Raw genomic sequence first — 24,782 nt, 5'->3', positions numbered from 1 at the left:
AGGCCAGTACAAAGAACCAGGAAAATAAAGTATTATTGATGAGTGTGTGGAACATGCGCTATGTTTAGATAACATAGAGATAATAATTTATACCTATTACTTAATTATGTCACGATTGTAAAACAAAGTATATTTTTCACAGAGCCAGTATAAGACTGACAGCCAGTATTGGCTTGGTATATGCCGCGTGTCAACAGTTTTTCAAGCCAGGCCAAACTGTTCACATAGTTTTCACAGAGAGAGTACTGGCTGCCAAAAAGACTGGCAGCCAGTGTTGGCTTGGTTTATGCCGCGTGTGAACAGTTTTTTAAGCCAACGCTGGCTGCTAACACTGGCGAGGATAGAGCGCTTGTCTATTTTTCTAGCCAGTGACCTCCGCCCGCATGCCCCTCAACCCCCGCGCCAGCGTTGCGGACGTATGTAGAGCGCATCTCGCCAGTCACTGACGAACGTTTGTACGGTGTATATCTGTTTAGAATTTCTGCGACAAAATGTCGAGAAAATTAAACGAAGAACGAAATACTTTAAAAATCTTTTTCTACTTTATAGAGTACGAATACTTGTGGCGTTGCGTTTTTAAGCATTATGATTTTTTTTTATTTGATACATATAAATAAACAAATGCGCTCTTCGGCACCCGATCAATTCGTGTAGGATTGACTCTTCTAATCTTAGTTGTTTCAGCAACATGGCTCTAGTTATAGGTCTATCGCTTAACCTTTTTTTTTATCCAAAATAGTTTCATTTTCTTTTTTTTTTTTAATATTGCAATTAACTCTTCTCATAGTAGTGCAGAAATTTTCCTTCAAAATTTCTTTTCCTGTTGGAAAAGAAATTAATAAAAAATAAAAAATTTGCGGCAAAGTTTGTTAACTTTGCCGCAAATTTTTTATTTTTTATTTGCAAACTAGTGGACACCCGAAGAAAAATCCGTGAATGCGATGGCGTTGTCTAAACAACAGCGGCCAGGCCAATGCTGGCTTCTGCAAGACTGGCGCCAACATTATTGGCTCTGTGTAAACTATACTTAAACACTAGGCAACTGGCAAGCCAGCATAAATATTATATTCGTAGACTTCAGCTAGTGTTTTAGAAACAAAAGCAAACATTCGTTTCCCGATTGTTCTGTGAAGCTATACAAAAGCCACTCACTAAGTCACTACCCATTGTAAGCCGTTTCTGGGAAATAAACGGTACGGTACGGTATTGACCGGAAACCGTACATTTTCCCGGGAAAAGTAGCCTATGGCCTTCCCCGTGGTCTACTCTATATTCCGTGCCAAATTACATAAAAACAGTCCAATACTTGGTGAGATTCCTATTTCACCACTTCCTGATAATTTTGCTGAATCCGGTGGACACCCCCCCCCCCGCCATTTAGATACATTTGCTTGTCTTCTCGCGGTGTAGCCGCTAAATCGCGCTTTCGGGCCGCCGCATATAAATCCAGCCTTATTCAACTAGCGGACGGGTTCTGACATAACGCGACCAAATTACGTAGGTCCCTCAACTGCCTATGAATCGATTTCTTCGATGGTACATCTCATATTTGTATGTGTACGAGTTGTATGACCTAACCTCGTTGACCGGTGCATAGAGGAAGTGATTCGCGAATCTCCTCTTATTCAATTAAGCTTTAAATAAGAGCAGGCATACTCAACTGTTAAATGTAACAGGATTTATATTACGGCACATAGCCGTTCACGCTAGAGTGCAGCACTAGCAAAGACAGTAAACAAAAAGTTTTGTTCGACGTTTGACAACGTCTCTTTGAATATTCTGATAGCGCACAGTGTTTTAGAAACCCCTAAAATCGGACATGACTAAGTCATACTAAGTGCAATGAGTCGATTACGTCTTATAATATTTCAAATGCAAGAGTAGAACTCCCGTGTGCGCATTTTACTTGGTTTTTGAGAAAATAACTTTTTAAATTGCTCATTTTTTAACTCCCTATATTACGAATTTATTTTATTAAAATTAATTAGGAGGGTTTGTATACTTGCTATCTAGCTGATAAGGAAAATTAATCATTAAGAGACACAAATTTTGTACTTTATTTCATTCCTAAAACTCAAGTAGTTCCGGAGAATTTAATTTTGTCAATGTTTAGACGTTTTTTTTTTCTCCTTTCCTATATTATGACGAGCTTTCGCCCGCGGCTTCGCTCGCGTTAAGTATTATTATATACAAACTTTCATCCCCTGTTTGAACCCCTTGTCCAGTGTTTTGGGCTGTGCGTTGGTAGATCACTAATGCCCGAATACTGGAACGTCTTTCAAATATTTAAATGCTGCTTAAATTTTTGAGTACCACTTATACGAAAAATTCGTATTCTCCAACGCAAATTTTAAGTAGCAGTTAGTTTTAAGTGGACCTCCAAATAAGTTGTACTCGGTTTGCACATGAGCACCACTTAACCAAAAAATTCGTATACTCGATGGTTACTCAACTTTTTTAGCTGTCAAATGATCTGTCAAACTGATTTAAGCGTCGCTTACGTTTAAGAGTGGTCAAGAGGTCTCCTAAATCTATAATTACGGTGAAAAGTGTGTGTATAAACTTAAAATAATGTCTTTATCGTCGCTATCTAGTCTTTCCGACCATGAAGGGCCGACCGTGAGTCGCCGCCGAAATAATAAAATGCTCAATGCATTTGAAAAATACAACGATGCAGAGTTTCGTGCGCGCTTTCGTCTTTCGAAAGAAACCGTGCTATACTTGGAGTCCGTGTTTGGGAACTCGATAAAACCGCCTACTAGGAGAAGTAGAGCTATCCAGCACATGGATCAAATTTTAATAACTTTGCGGTTTTACGCAACCGGCAGCTATCAACGGGTAATTGGCGACATTTTCAACATCGAGCAGCCCACAGTCCATCGTATTGTGCACCGGGTTACTGCAAAAATAGCCAGTATGAAGTCGCAATACATTAATATTATGCCAACGCGACAAGAATGTCTGGATGTTGCTCATGACTTTTATGGCATAGCAAACTTCCCAAGAGTTGATGTCTAGAAAAGTGTGTTTAAATTAATAAACAGCGACGAACTTCATGAAAATAGTACATATTATGTTGATAATAATGTTACTTTTACTCACTTTTTAACTAATTCTAAGAGCATATCTTTTTCCGAGCTTCTATAATTACAGCCGCGTTTCTGTTTTGTCTCCATAATAATATATTAAAATTATAATAATGTAGAAATTTCTTTTTGTTCAACAAAATGTTTTCAAATTAATGTTAAAATCCAAGTTAGATCGCGCCTTCTCAGATGTCAGTTGTCACTTCACAGTTGTCAGTTGTCACTCAAAACACCATTCCATTCTACGTATGGTTGTTGTAAACATTAAAGCCGAGTTCGGATATTCTATTGTAATTAACCGGGAAATTATATTTAAAATTGTCATGTCTTAAATTATTTTAAAAATGTTTTATAACAACAAATAGTAAACGGCATTAAAAGATTTTTAGTAAACTTTTATTTTGTACAATCAAGTTAGATCTGGCATAAAATGAAACACATGAAATGTTGCCATGATGTAAATATTTGACGGCTACTCACAGGGCCACTTAAGTGAGTATCATAAGAAATCGTCTGAGTGGCGTTTGTGTATAACACTTAAATATGGGAGACGCTTACATTTAAATGCCCTTTAGCTGATTGATACATTTGAGTGCCGTTCCAGTATTCGGCCGTATGTCAATCAGTCAGTCACCTTTGAGTTTAATATTATATACAAATTTCGGCAGATGTTTTCCGTACTTACTGAAAAATACTTTGGTATTGATATAGTCTTTACCGTATAATATTTTTATTTTTTGCGAATCTTGTCTATTACCAGAGATTTACGAATTTCTTATTTTTTATTCGCGCCTTTAAAATTTTAAGAGCAAAATTTCATCAGAGTATTAAAAAAATAATCATGTGTTAACTATACTTCGATGAAGGGTTGCGGGAAGCACGGGAAGGGGTCCTAACATATTTGCGGACACTCCCGGAGAGGGAGGAATGCCAGCTGTGACGTAATCCACAGCTTTACTTTCTCCTAACATATTTGCGGACACTCCCGGAGAGGGAGGAATGCCAGCTGTGACGCAATCTACAGCTTCACTTTCTCCTGACATATTTGCGGACACTCCCGGAGAGGGAGGAATGCCAGCTGTGACGCAATCCACAGCTTCACTTTCTCCTAACATATTTGCGGACACTCCCGGAGAGGGAGGAATGCCAGCTGTGACGCAATCCACAGCTTCACTTTCTTCTAACATATTTGCGGACACTCCCGGAGAGGGAGGAATACCAGCTGTGACGCAATCCACAGCTTCACTTTTTCCTAACATATTTGCGGACACTCCCGGAGAGGGAGGAGTGCCGGCGCGAATAAAAAATAAGAAATTCGTAAATCTCTGGTATTAGACCCGATTCACAAAAAATAAAAATATTGTACGGTAAAGACAAAGTATTTTTTCAGAATGGAAAACAACTGCGGAAATCATATAGGAAAGAAGAAAAAAATAAAGTCTAAATATTGAAAAAAAATTAAACCTCAGGAACTACTTGAGTTGTAGGAATGAAATAAAGTACAATATCTGTGACGCTTAATGATTAATCTAATGATTAATCAGCTAGATAGCAAGGTTACAAACCCCCATAATTAATTATAATAAAATAAATTCGTTTTAGGGAGTTAAAAATTAGCAATTTAAAAAGTTTTTTTTTTAAATCTTTATTTAAATAAAGGGCTTTTACCATACATGGCATGCCAGCCCCATCGTAGCTTATAGGTATGATTAACAATAATTAATTAAATATCCCATACAAACACACTGCCGCATCACTTGCATTTTAAAAAGTTATTTTCTCGAAAACGAAGTAAAATGTGTACACGGGAGTTCTACTCTTGCATTTGAAATATAAGACGCCATCGACTCATTGCATTAACTTAGTCATGTCCGATTTTTGGAGTTTCTAAAACACTGTGTAGCGTTTGCAACATGTCGTATTTTGGTCGGATTGCTTGTATGTGCTAGTAGCGTATGGTAGCGTCCTCGGCTCCGACCTTTGCGTAATATTCCCTGTTTTTTAAGTAAAAATTTAGATATAAAATGATGATGATGATTTAGATAATGTTACGGACACACATAGCCATCTAGCGTCAAACTAGCGAAACTTATCGAGGGGACATACTACACAGACAACATAAATCACCTACTCGATACTAGATGGCGTTAGGTGCGCGAGTACATGCTCGAACTTTGTAGAAACATTCCACACTAATTGTTTTCGCGAATTGTGTACATTCGGGAAGAAATGTTCTCGTACAGTCTAGGGCTCGCCTCGAGCTCGACCCATATATAAATAGTCGCAGGAGGACGGGCCGAATTAAGTTCGATACGAGCGATATCATCAAGGCGACTTCGAAGTGAGAAACAAGTGATCAATTTTCTAGTCAAAATTCTAGTGAAACCAATGACTTGGCCAGTCGACCTAGGACAGTGAATGTGCTCAGTGAATTGGATCTAGTGCTTAGTGTTGGACTTTGTGCTAGTGAATAAAGTCTTCAAGAGAGTCAGCAGGTCTTTAACTCTCCAAATCCTTCGAACCCTAGCACGTAACAATAAAATGAAATGTTAACTTAAAGAAATATAACTAACTAGCTGTTGTCCGCGACTTCGTCCGCGTGGACTTTGGTTTATAGTTGTTCCCGTATATCGATGGAATCCTTTACGCGCAAATCAGAAAAGTATATTGTGTGGGAACCGCACATTCCGGGACCAAAAACATTTCTTGTCCCAGATTCAAATTAGTATGATCTTCAATCTCTATGCCAAATTTCATCAAAATAGATTAAATAGTTTAGGCGAGAATCATAAAAGTTTATTGGGCGGGAACCGTATATTTTCCGGGATAAAAAGTATCCCTTGTCCTTTCCTAAGACGTATGCCTGTTTTCACCAACGGTCTCCTAACGCTAAGTATTCCCTAGCGATCTTTGCGGGTCAAATATCTCTTAAAACAAACACATTTTTTAAAAAAATATATGTTTTGCAAAAGTTCTTACGCCCTAAGGACGAACGTGACACACAAAAATTCGTGAAATCTCAAAGGATTACCCTTAATGGCCGCTAGGGGAAAACTTAGCGTTAGGTTTAGGAGGCGGTTGGTGAAAACAGGCATGAAAGTATTGCCATATCAAATTTCATTAAAATTTAAAATAGATTGAATAGTTTAGGCGAGAATCATAAAATTTTATTGTGCGGAAACTGTACATTTTCCGGGACAAAATTAGTATTCCTTGTCCTTTCCCGAAACTCAAAGTATCTCCATGCCAAATTTCATCAAAAAAGATTGAATAGTTTACGCGCAAATCATATACATATTGTACAGTAACCGTACATTTTTTCGGGACAAAATGTATCCTATGTTCTTTTTCGGGACTCGAAGTATCTTTATTCCAAATTTCAGCAAAATGGATCCAGCCGTTTACGGGTGATGTCGTGACCACGCGAAATATAACGTTCCGCGCAGCTTCACCCGCGTAAATTAGATATTTCACAGACCAATTATTAGTCCACAAAAATAGCCTATGATCCTTTACGTGGTCTACTTCCTATCTGTGCCAAATAACATAAAAATTACTCCAGTAGTTCGTAGTTCGTGAGATAAGACCTTTCAAATAATTTCTCCCGTTTTTTCCACTTTCCTCTATTTCTTCGCTCCTATTAGTTTTAGCGCAATAAAATATAGCCTTTAGCCTTTCTCAATAAATAGGCTATCTAACACTGAAAGAATTTTTCAAATCGGACCAGTAGCTCCTGAGATTAACGCGTTCAAATAAGCCATTTCAGATAATTTCTCCCGTTTTTTCCACACTTCGCTTTATAATATTGATGATGATAGATAAATGTCATTAGTCACAGTCTAAATAAAAAGGTATTTGCAAAGTCTTTAGCACAAAATTAAAATATTTATAATTTATTGTGTTACAGGCCAAGGCTACTGCATAGTCTGCAAACTACTTTATCATTTTTGGCGTTTATATAAAGTTAATTCATATAAGCCGATAAGAAAATGTTTCAAGAAGGGTTTATTGGTTTAAATACAGCATTTTATTTGTACTAGCCATATTTCCAACGCCGCGCGCAGTAAGTATTGTCACAGAATAGATTATAGGTATTGTTAAGAATTATTAGCGCAGATCAGTGCCAACTGCCAAAGTATAAGGAGGGGTCAGTGCAGACTGCAGCAGTGTAGCAGGTGCAAATGAAAATAAATCCATTTAGGATAGTTAGAAGCAAACTAGAGAATGGTACGTCATGTTACTATTGACTCAAAATGCCTTTATTTTTAAAAATATTAGATTAATTTGACTATTGCTAGGGCATTGCCATTGCTATATCTAATAAAACACTGCTTCTACTCATTAGAAGAATATTTTACTATTGATTTGAGTATCTAAGTTAAGTTCATAAAATATATTAAGTAGGTACTTTTTATCAATATTTTATGATAATATAATACCGCTGCGCGCTGTAATACTAATGTACAAGATAATTTAAAAGAATACCATAAAAATAAGATTATATTTACTTGAATAATAATCATTAAAATTATAATTTTGTAATTGTTTTGCAAACGCCCGAACAAAGCATAAGTTGTATATTTCGTCAATGTATGTTGATTTACATATCATGTACTTGGTTGCAAATAAAAAAAATTTGAACTTTGAATTTTTTAACTTTAGAGGTCTAAAGATCATGAAATTCGTGTGACGTGCTTTATGGATGGTTCCTTTTAACTTTACGATAGATGAAATTCGGTATGGAGAAACTTTGAGAGACAAAAAGGACATCTAAAAAGCGATAGGATAGTTTTTGTTGTGGAAAAATGTACGGTTACCGCGCAATTAATGAATTTCGGCACAGCGGAGTTGCAGGCATCATCTAGATTCTAGCCTTTTCAATTGATCTACTTTTTCGGATATATTATATCCAAAAAGGTAGATTAATCGAAAAGGTTTGTAGCACCTGCGCTAAAGAGTGTTCGACCGAGCACAATTGGACAATGCGAACCTACTATTTACTATTCGACAGGCGACACACATCGGCCGATCACTCGCCCAGCACGTGGTAGGTCACACAGGGGGTCAACCCAATTAGAATTTTAATACTATTGCAAAAATGTACATGCACTCAACTTTATTACTGTAGGTCCTACACTGTAGGATAAGAGTTAAGACTCTTATCCTACAGTAATAGGAGAAGAAGAGGCAGCGAGTGAAGCAACTGCATACATGCGTTTTACTTACGCATTAACCTTGAATTAGAGCCGTGTTTAATAAATATTTCAGCAAATCCGCATATTCACACCAGGGCAGCAGAGTTAATGTAGTGCACTATGAATGCTATTAGAGTGGTAGACCAACAACTTGAAAGAAAATTATTGGACCTTATTTCTCTGTTTAATTCTCAAATAATTGCCAAGTATCATGCACACGAACAAGGCGCTCTCTCTCTCTCTCTGAGAATTGGACACTAAGTTACCTTCAGTCTTTTACTTTTCCTCATGCTCATATAATATTTTACTTTTACCAATATACTTAACAGTAAGCAGCAATGTGAATCAAATAAAAAAGTGGTCAGACATACTGTACTTGTTCCAAACTCCAAAAATCAAATTAAGATATCCAGACAATTTTAAAATCATTTGAATACAAATTGTATGGGATTGCTTAGAGAGAGCTAAAAATCTGAATATGTAAATAACTTTTTATTTACATATCATTTGTATTTTGTAATATATAAACCCCATAATCTACCAATTTCCATATACAGTAAATTAAAAAACAGGGCTAAGGCGTAGTTGTAATTAAAATTCAAATCATTTGCAACTCAGTTACCCATTTATTGGGTTCTCTTTGGAATAACCAATAATTTGAATAGAATGCAGTAACTATTCTACGTTGTAGAATTAACTTCACAAGATTTTAATTATGCTGGAATTTAATTTCAAAAGCCCTTTTTACAGAACAAAAAATAAATATGAATACAATATGATAATTTAAGAAATGTGAGTACTGGTTTTTACTGTCAAGCATAGATAATTAAATATAGATATCCAGGATAATATTAGATTTCATAGTTTTTCTTTTCAAACTAAAAAAATTATATACTTACAATATTTAGAACACCTAACACACGGGTAGCCATTTAATGCTTCAACTCCCAAGTGGCCACATACGGCCGGTATAACAATAGATAAGCTATTATGTCTTGTTTTACCATGATCGCGATATTAATGCAAATAACACAAGAAAATATTAATAATGTTAAATACATATTTAAACTAACAATTTTCTACATATTAGTTACTGCATATTTCGAAGTATTAAAAGAGAGCCTTTTTATCCCTTAAGAAGACTATCCCCCTTACTAATAAACGTTGTATAAGCTTTGAATAGTTATACAGTGTTTTTGTTCCTGTCACACAAGTGACATTTTTAATTGGATTGAAGAAGACAAAACACTGTATAACTATTCAAAGCTTATACAGTGTTTATTAGTAAGGGGGTATATGTATACAGGATAAAAATTTAAAAAAATTAACAACAGTGAGATACCTACTTTCAGAAATCTTAATTAACTAGCTAGATTTCGAGATAATGTTACAGCAATAATAGAATATGGCATGCTAATGCAAAGAAGTAATATGTCCCCCCACAACATTAAAATATTCACGTCATAACTATGCCTGAGCAGGGAGTGGAACACCATGGGGTTTTAGTGGGTTGATCCTATGGGGTCCCACATACCCCAGACGATGCCCTCAATCTGCCAGAGATGTGCAAAGCATTTTTACATGTAAAAGAAGAAGGCCTTAATCAGATGACTATTAGAAATATTTGCCACTTATTGTGTACACTATACATGTGTCTTTAGTCAACAAATATACTTTAATATTGTATGTGATGTACACAAATCTGTATCATTTGATAAATGATAAGGATGTAATATGAAATGATTTAAATTACCAACACAGTAAATGATTAATGTACTGACGAATGACTGTACTCATTTATAATATTTAGTTAGTGTAATTTATTTTGGTAAAGTATTTTACTCTGACTATTTTAATTAACTTGAAAAGTAATATAAAGTGGGAGGATCTGATGTACAACAATAACATTTAAATTGTGGAAAAATTAAGCAACTCACCTTATGTATCGGCATATTTCTTCGGCGCACAGTTAAAAAAATGGAGCATTTTTATAATTTAACAAAAGTTTTGTATCAAAATCAAATCCCATAGAAATTCATTAAATTTGTAAACAAAGTATTGACAGCTGACTACTGACTGCTGACAAGTGAGTGACATTCATTGTGTGAAAACGTTCAAACGACAGACTGTGTGACGTCTGTCGTGCAATTTATATTTGTCTATGAATCGTGTCGTGACTCGTGACTCGTGTCGTGACTCGTGTCTCATGTGAAAACGCCGCGCGTCGTTACTCTTTATTGTCTTTTTCAGAATTCGTCTAAATCTCAACTATTTCTGTACATACCACAGTCTTCATTATTTTGAAGTCGGTACCAGCCATAAAGTTAATATTACCTAATAGCAGGCCTGACACACTCGAGCCTTTAGGTATCGAACTGTAATCCCTTGTGATCTACCCCTTTAAAGGGGTAGATCACAAGGGACTCACAAGCGAGCGGTAACGCGCGCGCAAGATTTTTTCGTCGCATATATCTACGTACTGATTTAACCGCTGTGACAGAATCATTATTAATCTGATAAATATGAACAATTGAAAAAAGTCAAAGAAATATTTCAATAAAGTAATTTAAGACTTTAAAATACAAAAAAAGATAAAAAAAATACACAAACATAGCAAATAAACCAATTTGTTACAAACAAACCGCATACTACACATAAATAAACACAAGTTACTATGTTTAAGTTGTAAAAAATTCCTGACCAGCTCCTACACTATAATCGAAAATAAAACTATTATAAAATATACGTTGGGTTACTAAAATTTGATTATTACTATAAAAAAGTTTGCTATTAGTAGCTATAGTAATTAAAAGAAGATTATTTTATTTTCTAAAAGGTGACAATCTTGATTTCGTCAGAAAGGGTACCTCTTACGCGATAGAAAGAGAGCGCACATGTAGGCAAATATAATTGTAGGCACCTAGTACTGCGCGGTCGGAATTTGAACTTTATAGTATCGCAGCAAAAGTTGTTATTTTTTTAAACGGGTTTCACGAGTTGGACTTCTGTTGGTACTACTAATATATATTATGTGCTAATAGGTAATATTAACTCTATGGTACCAACTACCAGCTAATTTAATCGTGAGTTCAGTAATGTCAAAATATCTGAAACTTTTTATTATGTCTATGCTTTTGGGACTGGTACCGACTTCGTTGTAATGAAGACTGTTAGTTCATATTACTATTGTTTTTACCTTGGAAGTCGGTTTTAATTTTTTTGATAAAAATAATAATTACCCTTTGGGTACGGAACCTTAAAAAAGAGTACTTATGTAACATAATATATAACTATATAAATATACTCAAACTGAACTGAATCTAGTTACCCTGAACTAGATTTAAACTGAGAACTGAGATACCGCATTTAAATAAGAAATAGATTGTAAAGTTTATCGATATGATAATTATATAGTTAGTTTAGAGCAAATTCTATGGAAAACGTCAGATATATCATTTAAGTTCTCGTTAAGTTGGACATTAGCGGACATGATTATGAAGCATTTTATTTTCAATTCTAACGGCTGGTGACTTGCAAAGTTGTAACATTAGTATTTGATTGGACACATAAAAATCATCTCAAGTAATCCGAAATAAGCTCGAACAGATTTGTCAAGAGTAAGTAGGTACAAATCGTGCGGAGTGACATCTAGATACGAGAAACGAACTGCGTCACGACATAGTATAGTCAGTATAATATGTAACACTGTAACATATTCTTTGATACATTTATTAAATGAGTCTACAATAGTGACTCAGATTCTCTCTCGCAAACTATTCAGGTTAGAAAAAATGTATATGAGGATTGAGGAACCTCAATATGATTTTTGAAGACCTATCCAGAGATACCCCACACGCTTATATGAAATAACAAAAAGTTAAAACCGACTTCCAAGGTAAAAACAATAATAACATCCTTTTAATTTGAACTAAAACGTATTAAATAATTTTGGTTCTGTGAGGAGAACGGCAGTAAACATTCAGTAAACAGTTCTCCTCACAGAACCAAAATTAACCAAACCAAAGTTCTCCAACTGTCAAAAACAAATATATAGTAGAGTCTGGCTAGCGAAAGATGAGACTGGCTTTTTATTCCAAAAATGATTATGGTAACACTGTCACTAACGTCATTGTCACCTATAGCATCTGTTGTTTATGTGTCAAAGTCAAATATATACTATATAGTAATCTGTGGTCAAAGTGAAAAATATTTTTAAGGTTTACGTGATTTTCTAATTTAAACCTGACGAAAACTTTGAAAAGAGATTTGCGAAAACTGCTTTTTGCTATGATTAGTAAATACGATTATAAAAGAAGTGAAAAGGATGCAATTTTTAAACAAAAATAATATTGTTTACACTGATTGTTTACATGAAATATCCCAGTGCACTGGTAAGTACAGGTAAAAGATTTTGATACTTTCAATTACAATTAATTAAAATAATTATTATTTATCATGTAATTGAATTTATTGTTTTGCAGGTAACATGGATGACGCAAAGGATTCAGCAAGTTATATCAAGCATAAATAAATTAAGAGATATGTTCCAAGAAGAGTGTTTAAAGACAAAATCAGTTCCTTGATGAAATTTCTTCTTTGACAGGTAAGACCCTAACGTTACAAAAAAATACCTGAAACCAACCTTGATAATGAATGCTAACTTTATTTATGAACATATTTTCAGATGTCAGTGTTTGTACCCTAAAAAGGATTAAAAAAGAAGGCCAAATAAATAAAGGCGTGTTGTTACGGGAGTTTGGCTGGGAGGTGTTATTAATGCATCCGCCCTAAAGTCCTGACCTTGCACCTTCAGATTTCAACCTGTTTCGGTCGCTGCAGGATTCTTTAGGCAGTGTCAGGTTGACATCACAAGAGGACTGCCAAACCCACTTGTCGCAGTTTTTTCATCAGAAGCCCCAAAATTTTTATAGCAATGGGATGGCAAAAAGTTGCTTTATAAAAAAACCTTTCGAATGTTTATAATATTATATAAAATGCGAAAAAAAATCCGCAATCTTTGATTTTCTGTGTTGTTTTTTCATCTCCCCTTAGTCCTTGGTTTTTAATCAACTTGCAAGGGGGTGTTATTAGTTTCAGGCATGTACAAGTATGTATTAAATAAAAAATTTAAGTATAATCAATACAATCTATGATGCTTGCGAGATGTAAGAGAATTTTATATATATTAGTTATACTTGTGGACTAATCTTCTACAGACAAAAATGTTATGAATTTTGTGGAATAAGACAAAGAAAATCCAAAGTTCGAGGAACAAATTGTATACTTATTATAAATTAATGGCTTTTTGTAAATAATCTAGAGCATAAAGGTACAATTCCATCTCGATCGATTGCGGCCGCGCGCGACCTACGACTGTCGTCGGCCGCTCGGCGCTTTGTAATACAATTAATTTGTTACACACGTACGTCATACATGTTATGTACCATCGAGGAAATTAATACCTAGGCAGTTGAGGGACCTACGTAATTTGGTCGGGCTTATGTCAATTCAGTATTAGCTGTGATCTGTCGGCTGGGTTTGACTTAACGCGACCAAATTACTTAGGTCCACCATCTGCCTAGGAATCAACTTCTCTGATAGTACATATCGCGAGCGGCCGACGACAGTATTCACTTTGACGAGTTTCACGAGTGACGACAGTCGTAGGTCACGTGCGTAGGCGATCGATCGCGATGCACGGAAGCGGTTATTTTTTATTTTAAAAATTTAGAGGAGGTTTTTATTGTAATAAATTCCTTAGCTTTGCTCTTAAGTCAGATAATTTAGAAGTTATATCGATTTTTTATGAGGTGTTGGCCATATTATGAATATCAGAGCCAGAGAAAAAAAAATCAAAAGTTAGAGAAAAAAATATATTTTGTGTTGGGAGTTGGGACACATTGTAATTTGGCCTCTGTTAAAAAGGCTAGTTTCATTTTTTGCAAAAATATGGAACCAAATTTGTGTATTAATTTAAAAAAAATTTCGTATCCGCATCGATAGTCGATGGATAGTCGTGTTCGTTTCGTTTTACAACTACGCATGCGCGGCTTTTTTGTATGTCAGTCTGATTGTCATATTCTAAAATCCATCAATTTCTGTCAGATTTTAGAAAATCTGACAGGTATTTTAGAATATGTCACTCACACTGACACCAATCTACACTACTATTATAAAGAGGAAAGATTTGATTTTTTGTTTGTTTGTTTGTTTGTTTGAGTCGAATAGGCTCCGAAACTACTGGACCGATTTGAAAAATTCTTTTACCATTGGAATCCTGCATTATTTCTGCTGAACATAGGCTAATTTTTATTTTGGAAAAATATAAGGTTCCGTAAGATATTTGGGATTTTCGGACGCAAGGTTTAAAAAATCAACCAGAAAAGTTACGTATTTTGCGTACGCTGCCTAAACTATAAAAGATAGAGGCATAAAATGTTCTAAGTAATTATAGATCTTTTAAATATCTACAAAAAAGTCCGCGACACACTATACCTATCTATGTTGAGTGAGGCACAATAACCATTTTTTTATTAAAAAATCTAGATTTTTTTTTGGACTATATTTAAATGCGTTTATTTAAATCATGCTATTGACCCTTATCAAAATAAATTATTTCATCACTAAGTACAGTTAATGTAGATAATATTTGGTCTTTGAATGATTAAAATTGGACGTTTGGTTTTAATGTTATGGCGAAATTAAAATATTACGATTTCTGCTGCACGTTGCGAATTGGGCGTCAAGGCGCGATGCGCGGGTGTGCGTGCGGTAGGGGAGAGATTTAATTATCAGTGCCACAGAGTCGCCCGGAGAGTCCACGTAAATATTACCTCGATCGTGGGAATCGCAGACACAATAGATTTTCAATAGTTATGCGACAGCCGGGTGCTGCTTTATTGATTTGATATAAACTATCGTGCTTCATTATTATAATCCTAATTTCAAAAAAGCTTTAAAAGTTATGACTACGAAAGTAATATTTTTAGAACTTTTTAAAATAAGTTTTGAATGACTATTATTTTTGATTGCTATTTTAATTCATTAATTTCTTTAACTATAAATCTCCAATAGCGGCAGCCGGCTGCCAGCATAACAATTGAAGATCTATTGTGTCTGCGATACCCACGATGCCGATGCACGATGGAAGTATTAATGCATATTTTTTAATCCACACTATTTCTGCTGAATATAGGCTATATTTAATGAGAGAAAAAAGGGAAGCCGCCCCCCCCTGGATCATGTTGACGACCCTACTAAGCATATCATCTAGTACTTTTATCTATAAAAATTAAAAATTAAGAGAATTAATTTTTGCCATTTGTTTGCAATACAATATTTTTAAACTGAAAATTAATAATTTTTCATTTTTTATAAACACCTACCTAATAAAAAATCTGATTTGCCCTCCAATGGCCCAAAACCTGGGTAAATTACCCCCCCCCCCCCCCCTGGCCCAGAACCTGGGTAATTTGCCCCCCCCCCTGGCCCTGAACCTGGGTACGCCCATGGACAGAGCACAAAAACACTATATTTATTAAGGTTGCTTTGGAAACTACCTGTTTTTCTTTAAAATCAGGCGTTCTTTTATTTACTTTAAAAACAGTCAGTTTAGCTACATCAATGTAGCTAGCACGGGGTTTCCCAGTCGATTCTTCGGAAGAAAGTAATGGCAGTTTCTTTCCCATGTCTACATATCTTATTCCCGAGCATGGCACCACCCATCGACTTGAGTTTCAGTGGACAAAGACAAGAAACTCTTTCCATAGCAACCATTAAAGCAACGGCAATTATTTTTTTTTGACATTTAGTTTCTTGGTTCTTTTTTTTAAATATGGCACCTCGGCTATAAAACCATGGCCAGTGTCGAGTAAATGGCGGCAAATTAAAAAAATCGACGTGTAGCAACCTTGTCTATAGCCGGAATTATAGTTTTGATCTACGAAATACGAATAATAAAAACTAAGGAACTTTATTATTCGTAGTTTGTAGATCAAAACTATAATTCTGGCTATAGACAGGGTTGCTATTCATCGATTTTTTGAATTTGCCGCCATTTACTCGACACTGGCCATGGTTTTATAGCCAAGTGCCATAATAAAAATAAAAACAGAATCAAGAAACTAAATGTCAAAAGCGGATCGTCATGCTTGACATATAGATTTTCAAAAGCGAAAGATATCGAGATACGAAAGAAACTTTTACTCCAATGTTTTTCCGGTAAAACTGTCAAAATTTAGTTTCTTTCGTTTGTCTACGTGCTTGTGCTAGCTATGCTGGTATGGTGTTTTTGTGCTTTTTCCAATGACTAGTACTGTCCAATCTACTAGTCATTTACCCTTTGTTTTGTTTTTTAATAAAAAAAATTTTTGCATTGAATGTTTCTTTTATTTACCTTGATAACATAAAGCAGATACTGCAGATTTTTGGGAGGCTTTTGCCCATAAAGTAGCTCTAGCCTTAAAAAAAAAAATATTTTCACGTTTGAGGCCTTTGCCATTTAGGCAGAGGCTCTAAAAATATACATATCGTCACTTTAGTTTTTAATCCGTGGCACTTAAAAATTTTAACTTCAGTTTCAATTTAAAAAAATAATAAATGTTAATTTTTTTTTCTAAGTCCGACCTCTTGTTACGTAGTACCTATACAAATATATACTATACCAAAGAGAATATAATCACTACGTGTACTATACTAGTAATCTGTGGTAGTATATGACATTCTCTTTGCACTTATTATAATATGTCGGTCTTTACAGTTCAGTGTTACAGTTTATGTTATTTAAAACGTTAATACTTCGATCGCGGATTCTAGGAAATGAAATGATGAGAAAATATTCTAATTATTTCTATTGTTGTCGCGATCACCGGTGCACTTATGGGGCTTGAAGGAAAACGTTAAAAAGAGCTCTGAAATGGGTGGTACGAAGTACTGTTGTGTTGTGGGGTGCAAAAATTCCCAATCTCGGAATCGTGAATTAACATTTTATTCGTTTCCGAGACGGAGTTGGGAAATTAAAAAAAGAAATGATTGGATAAAAGCTATCAGAAGAATGTAAGTTTTATTATGATGATTTGATACCGGGAACATATAAAAATATATAAACTCCAAATTTTCTGTTTGTGTGGTGTATGTTTTGTTTTATTTTTTATCTAGAACATCAGATAACAAGCCGTGGCAGCCGAATCAGAACACTCGAATCTGCAGTGCTCATTTTATTGGAGGCAAGCAATCAAACGTGGAAAACAGCCCAGCATATGTCCCAACAATTTTTCCTCCTATATACAAAACAAAAGAAATATCACAATCGGCCTTAGCTAGACACGAGCGACTTCTGAAAAGAAAAGAGAAAATTAACACGTCAAAAGCTGCAAAACCAGAAGTACAGGAAAATAATGCTAGTTACATTGAAATAGGTAAGATTAAAAATTTAAAAATATTATATTTTAACAGTGTCTGTGAATTTGGAGATTTTTATGGTGGTTTCAAGTTTTGGAAACATATATTAATTGTTAAGTATTTTATTTTAAACAAACTTTCAATGATTTCCTATAATTATAGGATTAAATGGAACTCCCAAGAAAGCTGGCAGTACAAACATTGCTTGTCAAACTGATGGGTACGAAGAAGAGAGTTCAGAAGGAAATACTTTCTGGAGTTGGAATAACGAGAGGAATGAAGCTTCAACGCAGACAAACATTCACATTGGAAAGCCTCATAAAAATGAGCGAATTATAGTCAAAGTGATTCCACGGATAATAATCCGATCTCCACCATCATGTATTTCAAAGACCTCCTGAACATGATGGCTTTGGAATAGTTTGTGTCCTATAATCTATATACATATATAAAAATGTATTTTCAATTGTGTTTGTAACGCTAAAACTCGAAAACGGCTGAACGAATTGGGCTAATTTTAGTCTTAAAATATTCGTAGAAGTCCAGGGAAGGTTTTAAAGTGAAACGAAGTTCACCGGGACAGCTAGTTTTTACCCGACGTCCAGGAGGGTTATGTGTTTAGCGCGTATCTTGTTAATAAAGTAGACAACCTGCTATGAGTAATAGGCGCAGCGCAGACAACCGACTATCCGTGACACACTTTTTAGTCTGTGGAAATAGAACCTATGCAATGGAGAAAGTAACATGGTACATATTCATAAAAAAGGTGACTTCATGATGGGATCCATAAGTAATCGAGGGAATTCCTCGCTATATTTTATAATTTACTAGCTATTTGACCGAGCTTTTCTCGGTATTTGCTGAAAATGACATTTTATAAAAATGATTCTATTTTATATACTAAATTTCATGAAAATCGTTGGAGCCGATTCCGAGGTTCCAATTAAATATATATATACAAGAATTGCTCGTTTAAAGATATAAGATAAGATACTAAAACCGCATATTTATCTGGATGATAATAATATTGTGATTTCGATTCATATATAATCTGAAGTATTTCAAATGGAAACTGATAGTGATTTTGGATCTGAAAATCTTACCAAAAAGTAAGAGTTTGCACCAAGATATTATACCATGGTTCGAAGGTGGTGAACAGAACTCCAACCTCCTTGAAGATACATGTTTGGGGGTTTCAGTGTTGTTTTAAGAACTGAAAGCATATTATGCTACTAAGCATATTAGATTATTCGTCATCATCATCACTTTACTCACACCACGCATCATCGTATTTTGAACCTATTTAGTACTTTTCATAGTTGTTTAGGTTGAGACAGATGCCTTTGATAAATACACTGTCGTTTGATGAGTGATTTTGCAAAAATCCTTCCGATCCGATCCCGAATCCCGATATTAAATGCATTTATTTTACTCATGCTAATAATCCTTATCAAAATAAATTATTTCATCACTGATTCGTCTTTGAATGATTAAAATTTGACGTTTGGTATAGAAGTTATGGCGAAATTAAAATATTATACGATAGTGGGCGTCACCAAGGCGAGAGGGTGCGCGTGCGGGGAGGAAGACAATCTGTGCAGGGTGCAGCCTGCGTGTAATGACTGCATCGTCGATGTGTCGAAGTCTGTGAATTGACCTGGCAATAATTATTTTGCTGACCGATTCTTTCCTGGGTATGCTTTTTGCAGCGGGCGGAACCGCTATAATGAATATATGTATAAATCAAAACTGCTGAATCAATTTTAATTTATAATTTATATTATATACCCGTGCGAAGCCAGGGCGGGTCGCTAGTAGTTCATAGAGGATCACAAATGCTCTGCCTTTTAATTTTACCGACTTTGGAACTTAAAACATCATAATATTACGACCCTGGAACTTTGGAAACTTAACACATCATAATATTGTGTGAAATTCGTTTATACGTGGGAGAGCCATGCTTCGGCACGAATGGGCCGGCTCGACCGGAGAAATAATACGCTCTCACAGAAAACCGGCGTGAAACAGCGCTTGCGCTGTGTTTCGCCGAGTGAGTGACTTTACCGGAGGCCCAATCCCCTACCCTATTCCCTTCCCTACCCTCCCCTATTCCCTTCCCTTCCCATCCCTACCCTCCCCTATTAACCTATTCCCTCTTAAAAGGATGGCAACGCACCTGCAGCTCTTCTGATGCTGCGAGTGTCCATGGGCGATGAAAGTTGCTTTCCATCAGTGACCCGTTTGCTCGTTTGCCCCCTTATTTCATAAAAAAAAAAAAAACTAGCAGTTAATCAAAACAAATTATATTTATAATAATAAACCATTTATTTCAATATCTTTTTTATTTTTATTTTAATAATAATAATATCTATGGACGCTTCAGACCATGTCAGTCTGGCCCTGTGCTAAGTACCTAAAGGACTTGTGTTACAGGTACCAGACAACGGAAATATATTTAATACTTTTATACTATACATAATATATTTAAGATTTATATTATATCATACACATATTTAATACACATCCAGACCCAGGAACATTGAAAACTTTTTGTTCTGTCGGCGGGATTCAAACCCGCGACCCCCGGCTTGAGCTACGAACGCGCTCACCACTGAGCCACAGAGGTCGTCTCATACAATCATCTCATATAATATACATACTAAACAATATTTATACTACACTTGTTCGAGGCCTTTTTAAAGCTTTTTTTTCTTTGTTACTCTTATAAGCTAGTGACATTTTCTGGAGATTCTCTTTGTGTATAGTATCATGATCAACAATTCTATTTGGATAGCCTTCACCGATTATACAGCCAGCAGTTCTTTGTACTGATTTCGGTGCCTTCCATGGTTCATAAATAAATTCAGTGGGATACTTCTTCAGCTCTGGAACATATTTTCTTATGTACAGACCTGTTTTGTCTGTTTTCTTACCAAATGCAACAGGGCTGTACACTCTAAAGTACTTATAGAAGAATGCAGATGCAGACAGCCACATCCAGTTACCAGCATTCAAAGACCAGTCGTAATCTAGCAGCAGGTACTCAAAAACTTTTGCGCCTTCCTCCCAGGACACCCATAAATCACCTCTTGTTAAAAAGCATGCCACCATATGCCTCGCCAGATGGTGTATCCAACCTTCCTGTTTGAGCTGCCGCATTATGGCATCCACAAATGGATAGCCTGTTTTACCTCCGGCCCAAGCTTTGAGATGTGCTTCATTTTTCCCCCAAGGTATTTGGGTACACACTGCATTGCCAACCATTTTATCAAAATTCTTGGTCCCGGCACCAGCTGTGTAGTAAAACTCTCTCCACATGAGCTGGCCCATCAATGATACAGGGGGCATGGTATGTTTCATTCCACTTTCAACCTCCTTTAACTTGTGATAGAAGAGCTTAGCTGACAAACATCCATGACTGATATATGGACTTAATACTGTTGTGCTGGGTTCTATACTGTTAGGTGATGAGTTGGGTTTTTCAAAACTGCAGACCCACTGTTTCTTTGCCATGTATGTGTCCAAGCGCTTAAGACCTTCTGTTTCTCCACCAGGGTATTTGCATTCAGTAAGGGTGGACTCCTCTATACCCAACTCACACAAAGTTGGTATACTGAAATCTTCACTGTCAAAGTCTGGAGCTTTGCATTCATTGGGTACTTGTTTAGTTATATGTATGACTTCTTTGACTTGAATATCATTTACTAGAGACAGAAACTTTTGATAAGTCATTGGTATGCTACCATTATTTTTCTTGAGAACACTGTTGAAATCATAAACTGTGTGTTGGACTCTTTTGACAATGAATATATCCTTCTCGTTACAATAATCCTCGACAATTTCTTCCTGTTTTCTGACATCTTGGTCGATATCGACTTGCATGGTTACAAATCTAACATTCCATTTTTCAAAGAGGGTAGTAAGACAATCAATGTTATTAGATTTAACAACATACAACCGAGTGTTGATTTTACGGAGATTTTGATCCAGGTTCTGTAAGCTTTGAATCAGGAAGCGTATTCGATTTTCCCCAGCTCTACTTTTAATTTCAGGATCAATTACATAGACAGGTCTCAGCTTTTGTTTCCGATTTTCAGCCTGGAATTTAAAGTAGAAAAGTAAGCCATAATAAAGAGCGAGTAACCTAATATAATATTATAGTTATAAATAAAAATAGATAGCAAGTAGACTTTACTTGAACTTTAACTTACTTCATTAATAGCATTACGAAGTGCAAGATTGTCGTGTAACCGTAAGTCTAATCTGAACCAATGGACTACTGTCGCTTCTTGAGACATCGTGCAAATATTTTTACAAACGATGTTGTGTATTATTTGGAGTTTCTGTTTCACAATAGGCATAAAAGTTTTCCAAGTTGTTATTTTTCTTACTTTTTTCAGTACCTAAATATTTTTCTTACTTTTCGAAAATTTGAACTTGGTTTGACAAATTGACAATTTTTGACAGACTGGTGATTTTTTTCTTATTATGGCACTTCGGGTACCTATTTAACCACAATGAATAAGGAAACAGATGGAAGCGACATAACTACAAAAAAGTGTGGCCGGCGCCATATTGCCAAGAACTAAACATGGCGGTCTATAGTGATGGGACACTGGGTTGATATTTGTCGAGGATATCGATAAGTAAGATGTTATAAGTAAGCTATTAAGGTTAAAATCTTTTAAATAAATGATCAGATTCTTCACCTTATATTTTTTAAATTCGATAAAAAAGTACATCACTAAACGTCAAATCTACTAATTTCTATGTTGATTATATATCGAAAATCAAACCATGTTATATTATATTCTATCTCAAATCTTATTTATTGTCTAATTATTAACTAAATTAGCACATACGAAGTCAAGCCATCGGTAAAATAACAAACATTTTAGTAAAAATATAAACGTACCGATCCAAGGACAAACTTTTTTAAATTTCTTCACTTTTTTGACAGACTATAAATTAATTTAAAAAAAAAAGAAAATTGGTCGAAAAATTTGATCGATATATCGATATTTTTTTCGCGATATATCGAGACTGATATTGATAATTTTTCAAATATTGATGTATCGATATATCGATATTTTCTTTCAATTTTGACATCCCTTTAATACGACACTTTGAGACAGTTTATGTACCTTGAAGAACCGGAACATAAAATGGCGGACCGGCCACAGTATTTTGATTTGGTAGAGACCATGCCGCATCCACTTATAAAAGTCAATGGTTGAATGCATTGACTTTTATAAGTGGACGCGGCATAATGTTCTCTAGAGTCTGGCTAGCGAAAGATGAGACTGGAAAAAGGCGGCAAATTAAAAAAATCGACGCATAACAACCCTGTCCTGTCTCATCTTTCGCTAGCCAGACTCTACCAAATCAAAATACCGTGGCTGGTCCGCCATTTTATGTTCCGGTTCTCCGAGGTACATAAACTGTCAAAGTGTCGTATTAAAGGGATGTCGAAATTGAAAGAAAATATCGATATATCGATACATCGATATTTGAAAAAATATCAATACGGTCTCGATATATCGCGAAAAAAATATCGATATATCGGTCAAATTTTTCGACCAATTTGCTTTTTTTTAAATTAATTTATAGTCCGTCAAAAAAGTGAAGAAATTTAAAAAAGTTTGTCCTTGGATCGGTTTATATTTTTACTAAAATTTTTGTTATTTTACCGATGGCTTGACTTCGTATGTGCTAATTTAGTTAATAATTAGACAATAAATAAGAATTGTGATAGAATATAATATAACATGGTTTGATTTTCGATATATAATCAACATAGAAATTAGTAGATTTGACGTTTAGTGATGTACTTTTTTATCGAATTTAAAAAATATAAGGTGAAGAATCTGATCATTTATTTAAAAGATTTTAACCTTAATAGCTCACTTATAACATCTTACTTATCGATATCCTCGACAAATATCAACCGAGTGTCCCATCACTATAGGCCGCCATGTTTAGTTCTTGGCAATATGGCGTCGGCCACACTTATTTGTAGTTATGTCGCTTCCATCTGTTTCCTTTTTCATTGATTGAGGCTGCGTTCCAGATGACGTTAATTTTGACCAAAACGCTCAAAACGTCCCCTTCTGCCGTTCCCTTTGGCGACCGGGGTCGTTTTGATAGGCTATGACGTCACTCATGACGTCATCATTTTCGCTCAAAACGACCCTTGACGAAGATGGGTCAAAGTGGGCGTTCTAGTTTTTTTTTTTAATTTTAACGTAACTATATCGCGAAAGCCATGTTTGGAAAGTTTTCAGGAGAGAGTAGAGACAAAAGCTTTATATTATTTCATTACAAATAATATTTTAATTAAATAAATTAAATAACATCTCATCTCTCCTATTTTGTTGACTTACTCGTACTTGACTAAGCATTAAGCGGTATTGTTACCTAACGTTTATATGTATATTGTGACAATAGTCAATATTCAAAATATGTGGTTTTGTTATTAAAATATGATTACTTAAGTAAAAAAATTTAATACTAAAAACGAAACAAATATACCTAATATTATGTACCTACATATTTTATTAAAATAAATGTAACTATAAACAATAAAATTACTTTTATTTACGACTTGAAGAAAAGGATCGTAATATCGAAGTTCGGTTCAATGTACCTATGTATAAAAAAAATATAGTTCTTTTTTTAAACTTTTCTCAAAACGCTCAAAACGATCCATAATCCGATCCACTTGGGTTTGTATCACTGACGCTCACAAGCTAGTGGAACGGGAAAAACTACGGTCTTGAGCATGTCTTGAGCGTGAGCGTTTCTAACGTCATCTGGAACGCGGGGTGAATGTCGATTCACGATTGACGGCGATTGTCAATTTGACATTGATTTATTTACCTATTTTTACCCAAATTTGACCCATGAAAAATTATTTAATTTTATTGTTTTTTTACAATAATTTGGATTATTTATTGTTTTTAAATTCTTTACAGTTCTAAAAAATTACTTACCAAAAAATCTAATTTTGACATCATAAACATAAAGTTGAATACAATTTCAGTTAGACAAACATTGAGTAATTTAGCTGTTGTATTTTAACATTTTAGCAGTGTAGGTACGC

General features: G+C 35.0%; 3 protein-coding genes across 3 annotated transcripts in view; 1 reads left to right on the top strand and 2 right to left on the bottom strand.

The window, feature by feature from the left end:
• Positions 1–10,328, bottom strand: part of LOC121730922 (cystinosin homolog) — a 68,847-nt gene extending 58,519 nt beyond the window's left edge. The window contains exon 1 of the mRNA XM_042120141.1: positions 10,219–10,328. The gene's annotated coding sequence lies outside the window, so the exon portion shown is untranslated. The remainder of the gene's footprint in view (positions 1–10,218) is intronic.
• A 6,724-nt stretch (positions 10,329–17,052) lies between these two features.
• On the top strand, positions 17,053–18,146 carry LOC121730924 (THAP domain-containing protein 11-like). The gene is made up of 3 exons (XM_042120148.1): positions 17,053–17,335; positions 17,438–17,697; positions 17,843–18,146. The coding sequence occupies exons 1-3, from the start codon at positions 17,196–17,198 to the stop codon at positions 18,079–18,081; spliced, it is 639 nt and encodes a 212-aa protein (XP_041976082.1). The 5' UTR covers positions 17,053–17,195; the 3' UTR covers positions 18,082–18,146.
• Positions 18,147–20,301: 2,155 nt separating this feature from the next.
• On the bottom strand, positions 20,302–22,117 carry LOC121730921 (cryptochrome-1). The gene is made up of 3 exons (XM_042120138.1): positions 22,101–22,117; positions 21,892–22,066; positions 20,302–21,778 (listed from the first exon to the last, which is right to left on the bottom strand). Exons 2-3 carry the CDS (start codon positions 22,039–22,041, stop codon positions 20,351–20,353), a joined length of 1,578 nt encoding a protein of 525 aa, XP_041976072.1. The 5' UTR covers positions 22,042–22,066; positions 22,101–22,117; the 3' UTR covers positions 20,302–20,350.
• Positions 22,118–24,782: the final 2,665 nt, after the last annotated feature.

The sequence above is a fragment of the Aricia agestis genome, chromosome 10, assembly GCF_905147365.1.
Source record: "Aricia agestis chromosome 10, ilAriAges1.1, whole genome shotgun sequence".
In the NCBI taxonomy this organism is placed as follows: domain Eukaryota; kingdom Metazoa; phylum Arthropoda; class Insecta; order Lepidoptera; family Lycaenidae; genus Aricia; species Aricia agestis.
This window is presented reverse-complemented; position numbering and strand designations above follow the sequence as displayed.